The sequence below is a fragment of the Mus pahari genome, chromosome 3 (assembly GCF_900095145.1).
Source record: "Mus pahari chromosome 3, PAHARI_EIJ_v1.1, whole genome shotgun sequence".
Lineage (NCBI taxonomy): Eukaryota > Metazoa > Chordata > Mammalia > Rodentia > Muridae > Mus > Mus pahari.
The window spans coordinates 88,895,092-88,903,746 of record NC_034592.1 but is presented as its reverse complement, the minus strand read 5'-3'; the positions used below and the strand labels follow the sequence as shown (position 1 = coordinate 88,903,746).

The following is an 8,655-nucleotide window of genomic DNA, read 5'->3' as shown; positions in this document are numbered from 1 at the left end:
TCACTTTGTAGACCAGGCTGGCCTCGAACTCAGAAATCCGCCTGCCTCTGCCTCCCAAGTGCTGGGATTAAAGGCATGCGCCACCACGCCCGGCTCAGAATATTTGTCTTCTAAGTGTGACAGACAGAGCTCTTAACCAGTGAGCTAGCTTCCCAGCCCTTTACAGCATTTTGCTTTGTTACTGTTGTATTGTTTTTAATTTAAAAAAAAATTTATTTATATGAGTATTTTGCCTGCAACTGTGTCTGTGCACCTTGTGCGTGCCTGGTGCCTACAGAGATTAGAAGCAGATGATAGATCTACTGGCTGTAGCTGGTTGTGGCTGGATGGTTGTGATTCACCATGTGTGTGCTAAAAGCCAAACTTCTGCCCTGTGACAGCAGCAAGTGCTCTTTAAGTGCTGAGCCAACTCTCCAGCCTTTCTCATCTACTTTTAAAACTCATCTATTTTTGGGCAGACAACATAGCGTATAAGGTAAAGATGCTTGGCTACACAATCCAGGCAACCTGAAGTCAACTCTGGAACCCATTTAAAGACATAGAGAAGTAGTAGAGAACCAACACCATAGATGTTGTCCATTGGCTTCCATATAAGTGTTGTGGCATGCACACACCTCCATATCACATTAATAGACAATTAATGAAATAGTTTTTTTTGTTAAAGGTAATTAGATTCAAATCTTAGAGAAAAATTGAGTGGTGAATGAATCTCTTGAGTTTGAGGCCAGCCTGGTCTACGGAGTGATTTCCAAAACAGCCAGGGCTTTGCAGAGAAACCCTATCTCAGAAACAAAACATCATCATCATCAACAACAACAACAACAAATAACAAAGCCATCAAAAAAAAACCAAAAAAAATGTAGGGAAAGATTGTTCTTCCATGTGTCAACTTGACAGAAGGTAAAGTCATCAGAGAGGAAGGAGCCTCAGTTAAGAAAAAGTTTCCATGAGATCCAGCTGTAAGGCATTTCCCCAATTAGTGATGTATGGGGAGGGTCCAGTTCGTGGTGGGTGGTTCCATCACTGGGCTGATAGTCCTGGGTTCTATAAGAAGGCAGGCTGAGCAGGCCAGGGAAAGCAAGCCAGTAAGCAGCACCTTCAGTGGTGTCTGCCATCAGTTCCTGCCTCCTGCTTGAGTTCTTTTTTTTTTTTTTTTTTAAGATATTTTCTTTATTTGCATTTCAAATATTAGCCCCTTTCCTAGTTTCCTCTCTGAAAATCCCCTATCCACTTCTCCCCTTGCTTGCCCTGACTTCAATAATGAATAGCAAATGTAAATGTAAGCTAAATAAACTCTTTTCTCCCCAACTTGCTTTTTGGTCATGGTGTTTCATTGCAGCAATAGAAACCCTAAGAAGAACAATTATTTATACTTAAAACAGGGTAGAGAGTGGCAATTTTGATTTGTTTTGATTTTGAGGGAAAAGTCAAATTTTTAAGGGACAGCAACTAAAGAGAGAGGATAGTTTCTCATTCAAGATTCTGAGTCACTTTATCTTAAGACTGTGTTCCTTCCGTTCATGGTTGTGTGGATTGGAGATGGTGGAAGTCTGGGACATATCTCTTTGTTCATTTTCTTCTCTAGGCCTTAGTTCAAGGTAGTATTTAGAGTTAGGGTGGGAAGGGTTAATAAATGTCTTAGAAAAGGTTATGTGGAACTTTAAATACTCACATTTTTTTCCTAAGCTGGTCAAAATACAGAAATTAGAAACAGTACCTATATTCTGAAGAATTTTTTTACACTGGAGAGAACTGACACAAGTCTGTTCATGGATGCTAATCTGAGTGTTCTCGACTAGGTTTTTAAAATTCCTAGTCTGACAGATACCACTGTGGCTCATCAGTTGTCACAACGTGTTGGTTGGGAATCAGAAAGCTTTTATAATCTCTAAAGAAGATGATTTCCACCACTATGTTGTCAGAAGGCTTAAAGTGAGAAGCCCAGGCCCAAAGCACTCCAGCTTCAGTGTCTTGTTACTCCATGTGTTCTGCAGCATAGACACTGATGTGTAGCTCAGAAGAAACAATGCACTGAGAAAATCAGTTGTAGCTCACACCTGTAATCCAGGATTGGAGAGGTGGAAGCAAGAGAGACCCTAGATATGATCTCAGGCTGGGCTCCATAGTAAGAAGTCTCAACAAAACTATACAGATATATACAGAGTAGCTAATTTTTGTGATCTGGATTTGTGTTGGGTTTATTTCTGTGATAATATACCACAACCAGAAAGAATTTGGGGAAGGAAAGGTTTATTTCAATTTGCATGTCTCAGTCACATTCCATCTTAAATGAAAATCAGGGCAGGAATCTGGAATCAGTAACTGCACTAGAAACTATAGAGGAACTCTGCTCACTGTCTTGTTCCACATAGATTGCTCAGCCTGTATTTTTAGATAACCCCAGGGTGTCCCTTCCCACATCAATCATTAATCAAGAAAATGTCTTAAAGGTTCGTCCATGGGTCATCTGATATAGGCATTTTCTCAACAAAAGTTCTTTCCAAGTAACTTTAGCTTGCGTCAGGTTGACCAAAAACTGAAGGAACAAACAACTCCACCCAAAGGGTTTCTCTGTGTAGCCCTGGCTGTCCTGGAACTCACTTTGTAGACCAGGTTAGCCTCGAAATCAGAAATGTGCCTGCCTCTGCCTCCCACGTACTGGGATTAGGTGTGCACCACCACGCCCGGCTGACTCATCTCTTTTATTTTTGGTTTCTGCTTAGTATTTTCTGTACTTATCCATTTTGTTTCTGAGCAGTGTACTATTATAAGGCAGTCTCACATTTTGTTTATTTGTTCATTAGTTGTTGGAGATAAAAGTTTTGTTTCTACTTTTTGTTTGTTAGGAAAGCATTGTCAACATGTATATGGTGAATTCAAGTCTCTTAAGAGTAGAATTGAAATCTGGAGTCTTTTTTTTTTTTTCTAAGATTTATTTATTTATTATATGTAAGTACACTGTAGCTGTATTAGACACTCCAGAAGAGGGAGTCAGATCTTGTTAAGGATGATTGTGAGTCACCATGTGGTTGCTGGGATTTGAACTCTGCACCTTTGGAAGAGCAGTCGGGTGCTCTTACCCCCTGAGCCATCTCACCAGCCCGAGCCTGGAGTCTTAATTGATCTAAATTCCACAAACTGTTGTTAACTAAAAGCTAATTTTATACCATATATAATCTTTGCGGTTTCAAATTGATATCAAAGACAAAACTATAGACTAGATGTCCTGGTCTACACCTTTAGTTCCAAGATTTAGGAGGCAGTGATTGGCAGATCTTTGTGACTTCAAGTGCTGCATAATACCCAGACCCCGTCTTTTAAAAAAAAACACACACAGCTAGTTTAGTGGCCCGTGCCTTTAATTCCAGCACTTGGGATGTACAGCAAGTGTATATATGTAAGTTCAAGGCCAGCCTGGTCTATATAGAGAGCTACAGGACTACATAGAGAGACCTTCTTCAAACCTCCCTCAAGAAAGAAAAAGTAGGGCTGGAGAGATGGCTCAAGAGGTTAAGAGCACTGACTGTTCAAAGGTCCTAAGTTCAAATCCCAGCAACCACATGGTGGCTCACAACCATCCATAATGAGATCTGACACCCTCTTCCCCTATGTCTGAAGACAGCTACAGTCTACTTACATATAAGAATAAATAAATCTTTAAAAAAGAAAAGAAAAGAAAGAAAAAGTAACTTGAAATAATTTGTTTAAACTCACACATAAAACAAACAAAATACCAAATGCCAAATTAATAAAACTTTGGGGAGGCATTTTTCAACAGTAATTCTTATATTCTTTCTGTGACTTACTTCTAAATTTCATTTTATGTGTTTTGCTTCTCTGTATGTGTATACATGCCCATGTGTACCTAGTACAAAAGTGCTGTGTTACTAATACATTTTATGGATCTGAGCTGACCCTCCACTTAATGTTTGTATTTTAAGTCCCAGCATTTATCAAGATACCTGGCAACTGAGTTGGTGCATACTTAGTGTTCTGAAACTGAACATAATATTTCGATTGTAAGTATCTACAGTGTGCCAAGTACAATCATTTGTGCTGAGAATGAAGCAGTGAATGAGGCAAAGACCTTGTCCTTGTCGAGTTGACATTTTTATTAATTATATAATCAGCAAACCAGTTAATATATAGTATGATGAATGTTACTAGTCTGTAGGGAATGTACAGAAAGAAGACGGAGGAGGAATACTGTGGCTCCAGACTTGGGATACTGAGGCTGGAGAATCATGTATAAGTTTGAGGTTAATCGAAGAAACACATATTTTCTTAACTTCATTATCTAGACTCACCTTTAAAGAGTCTCAAAGAGGGATTGTCTAGATAAGGTTGGCATGCCTGTGTGTGCGGGCGTGTGTATAGGTTATTTTATTATTTTAATTGATGCCAGTAAGTAGGCAGCACCGTTCCCTGGATCTGGGTCCTGTAGGTAAGGAGAGAGCTAGCTGAGCAGTGAGTGTACACAATAGCTTTCTCTTCTCTCTTTGCGCTTGACTGTAGATAGTGACTAGTTGCTTCAAGTTCCTGCCACCTAGACTTTTCCTGCAATATTGGAATTGTGAGCTAACCCCTTTTCTTTTAAATTATGGGATATTTTATCACAGCAATAAAAGAAGCTATGAGTCTTTATCTTTTCATTTTGCATTTTCTCTTAGGAATTGACTGGAGGGCCTCATCCATGTTATTTACACTATGCGGTACATCCTCAGTCCCTGTGTTAGAAACTGATGGGCCTTCCCAGTTCTACTCTAATATTCCCAGAAGAAAAGTCAAGGGAAACAGTTCTTTGAGACATTGGGTTAGACAACAACTTTTATTTTAGCCAAAATGACAAGCTGTATTTAAAAGATTTGAGTTAAGTACTACTCTTTTGAAGATGTTTTTAGAATAATAATAAAAGCTATGGATTGGTAGAAAATATTTGTATTTGTCTAAGGAATTGATTCTAGAATATGTGGGCAACTCATAAAATTAATTAAAAAAAAATCCCTGTTTTCCACCTGGCCTCTGTGTTTCCTCAAAATAACAACTCTGAGACTTTATACTTTATGAGTAAATGCCTAGGCCAAAGCTTTGGCTTGCTTCCTGAGTAGCTCATAATTACCTGTTTATTATAAGTCTGCCATGCAGTTGGTTACTCTCTTCGCTTTTGTGCAGCTATCTCCTTCAGCATTTGGGACAAGTCTCCAGAGCCTGTCTTCCAGAATCCTACTTCTCTCTACAGGATGTCCCACCTTTTAATCCTGTCTCAGTTCATTGGCCATACACTTTTTATTGAGAGGTGATGCTTCCACATAGTGCACAAAGATTCTCTCTACACAGCCCAAATAGAATTGGGCAAAAGATTTGAGTAAAATTTGACTAGTGCTTTTTTTCATGTCAGCTGAAGATGTTCACCATTGTTAGTTATTAAATGTAATGAGGTGCCATTACATTAGAATTAGAATTACTAAAGAAGTTTGTAGTGCATGTTTGCGTTTAGAGGTAGGTGGATTTCTGTGAATTTGAGGTGAGCCTGGTCTACATAGAGAGTTCTAGGCCAGTCAGGATTGTATAGCAAGACATTGCTGGGGGGGCGGGGGGGAAGCATCTGTAGAGGTAGTACATTATATACTCAAATCATCATAAACCCCATTATTTTGTACAGTTAATATATTTTAATATAATTTCTAAAAATATGAGCAGTTTCTGAAGATTTTTCCACATAAAAATTTTAGACTAAGGTTGACTGTGTATAAGTCAAATCCAAGAATGTGAAACTGCCACACACCCCAAGTAAAATTGGGCAATTTTTAAAAAAAGATTTATTTATTTTTATTTATATGAGTACACTGTAGCTGTCTTCAGACACAGACCAGAATAGGGCATCAGATCCCATTACAGATGGTTGTGAGCCACCATGTGGTTGCTAGGAATTGAACTCAGGACTCTGGAAGAGTAGTCAGTCAGTGCTCTTAACTGCTGAGCCATCTCTCCAGCCCAAAATTGGGCAATTTTTTTTTTTTTAAAGATTTATTTATTTATTATATGTAAGTACACTTTAGCTGTCTTTAAACATCCCAGAAGAGGGCATCAGATCTCAGATGGTTGTGAGCCACCATGTGGTTGCTGGGATTTGAACTCAGGACCTTTGGAAGAGCAGTCAGTGCTCTTAACTACTGAGCCATCTCCCCAGGCCAAAATTGGGCAATTTTGTTGCTGAGCCAGTAACTCACTTTAAGCCTTGCTGACCTAGAACTTAACCAAGACCATCCTGCTTCTGCTTCTCAGCTCCGGAGTTAAAGGGGTGCACTGCCTTGCAGCCATGGTCAAGACTTGAGTAAAACTTACAGTCTGTGGATATTTATTTTCTCCCATTCCATAGGCTATCTCTTCACTCTGGTGATGTTTCCTTTGGTGTGGGAACTTTTATTTTTATTGAATCCCATTTGTTTAATTCTTATTTCCTGAGTGATTGGAGACCCATTTAGAAAGTCCTGTCTGTGCCTAAAGCCAGATTCTATCTGGAGAGAGAACTCAGAGGTTAGGAGCACTTACTGTTCTATATATATATATTTTTTTCTTTATTTACATTTCAAATATTATCCCCTTCTCTGGTTTCCCCTCTGAAAATTCCCTATCCCCTCCACCTTCCCTCTGCTCCCCAACCTCCTACCCACTCTCATTCCTGGCCCTGGCATTCCCCTATACTGCAGCACAGAACCTTCACAGGACCTAGGGCCTCTCCTCCCATTGATGACTGACTAGGCCATCCTCTGTTACATATGCAGCTAGAACCACAAGTCCCACCATGTGTTTTCTTTCATTAGTGGTTTAGTCCCAAGGAGCTCTGGGGGGTACTGGTTAGTTCATATTAATATTCTTCCTATGGAGCTACAGACCCCTTCAGCTCCTTGGGCCCTTTCTCTAGCTGCACTTACTGTTCTTGTACAGGACTGGGGTGGTTCCCAGCACCAAAATAATAGCTCACAACTGTCTCTAACTCCAGGTTTAGGGGTTCCCACTTTCTCTCATTTGGCTTCCTAGAGCTCCTATATGCATGTGATATGCATAAATTCACATGAGGCATAGACACATACATTTAAGAATAACAAATCTAAAACTGTGTACTAAGAGATAACCCAGTAAATAAATGGACCAATGAATCAAACATTTCTAATAGCCACCAAAACTATACTGAATCTGCATCTTACCCCAGGTTATCATCAAGAAAATAAAACAGATGAAGAGGTTGGTGGAAGGGGAAAAGATCTCTATATTTGTATATTTGTGGGGATATGAATTAGTCCATATGCTGTGGAAGTCATTATTGAGATTTCTCAAAGAACTAACACTGTGTATCATCCTGCTATTACTCGTGGGCAGTATACACTAAGGTATCAAGTCAACATAAGGCAGAAATACCTGCAGTGTTAGATAGCTTGTTTAGACTCTCATTATTCACAATAGCCAGATTGTGATATTGGCTTAGGTGCCTACCAGTGGATGAATGGATAAAGAAAATGTGATATAAACACATGCTACACATGTATAAAAATGTCATTGTAAAACCATTGTTTTATACACTATTTTCACCAATTTAAATATAGTATATCTAGAAAAGTATAAGACATAATATAGGAAGGGAACAATGAGTATGGAGGGGAATGGAAGATGGCAATTCAGTGAAATATGAAGGCTTAAAGAGGCACCACTGTCTGTCTGATGTACTAATTTATAAACTTCTTTGTTTTGGCACACAATATACATAATAATTAGGTAGCGTATGTTTACTGAACCAGCATATACTTACCAAACTCAGTGAACCTAATCCTTAAAATCAGTATATTCCACTATATAAATGATAATAAACTTACTGTTTAGTGCTAGGGGCCAACCCAGGCACTTAGTCAGCATGCAGCCCCATCCCTGCCTGTGAGGTTTATTCTGTTTTATGCTTTTTAGTTTTTGCTCATTCCATGTGTTCTTTGTGTAAAGCAACTTACAACTGTAGTTGTTCTCCTGTAAATATTTTTGATTTATTTTATTGAGGTTATTTTTTGTTTATTTTTAATTCTGTCCTCTATTGTTTAAGCTATGAAGATGGACATCCCTCACAGTCTGAATCAGATGTTCTTCAGAGACAGCCGTTCACAGCCTCGCATCAGCTCCCTGGATACGCCACCACTCCTCAAGCAACTGGTACTAGTCTTTTTAAAAGTATATTAGGGTTCTGGGTATACTGAGTGAGTGAAAAGAAAAACCAACTCTCACATTTTGGCTTATAAACATAATATGTAAGACATCTGTGCCATGGGGATATTAAAATGAAAATGGGATAAACTTTAGCTTTAATGATTCAGCATCTATGTAATTAATTGGTAAATGACACATTTTTCTTTTTCTTTATTTTTCTTTCTTTCTTTCTGGCCTCAAACTCAGAAATCCGCCAGCCTCTGCCTCCCGAGTGCTGGGATTAAAAGCATGCACCACCACGTCCGGTGACACACCTTTGCACCTTTGGAGGTTTAAAATATACCTAGTCAGAGCCAGGTATACTGGTTTACTTCTTTAATCTCAGTACTCAGGAGGACAGCCAGATCTACGTGGTGAGACCCTGTCTCTAAAACAACAAAACAGACTTGGTATATGAAACTTGGG

The 8,655-nt window shown here is 39.0% G+C and overlaps 1 protein-coding gene across 4 annotated transcripts in view; it reads left to right on the top strand.

The window, feature by feature from the left end:
• Qser1 (glutamine and serine rich 1) overlaps positions 1 to 8,655 on the top strand; it is a 59,973-nt gene that overhangs the window by 13,320 nt on the left and 37,998 nt on the right. For 3 of the 4 annotated variants that reach the window (XM_029536179.1, XM_029536178.1, XM_029536180.1), the window contains exon 2: positions 8,090 to 8,196. In XM_029536179.1, coding sequence (XP_029392039.1) covers positions 8,090 to 8,196 — 107 coding nt within the window. Of the gene's footprint in view, positions 1 to 3,921; positions 4,020 to 8,089; positions 8,197 to 8,655 lie in introns of those variants that run through there. The other variant, XM_021193060.2, reaches the window with a different exon arrangement.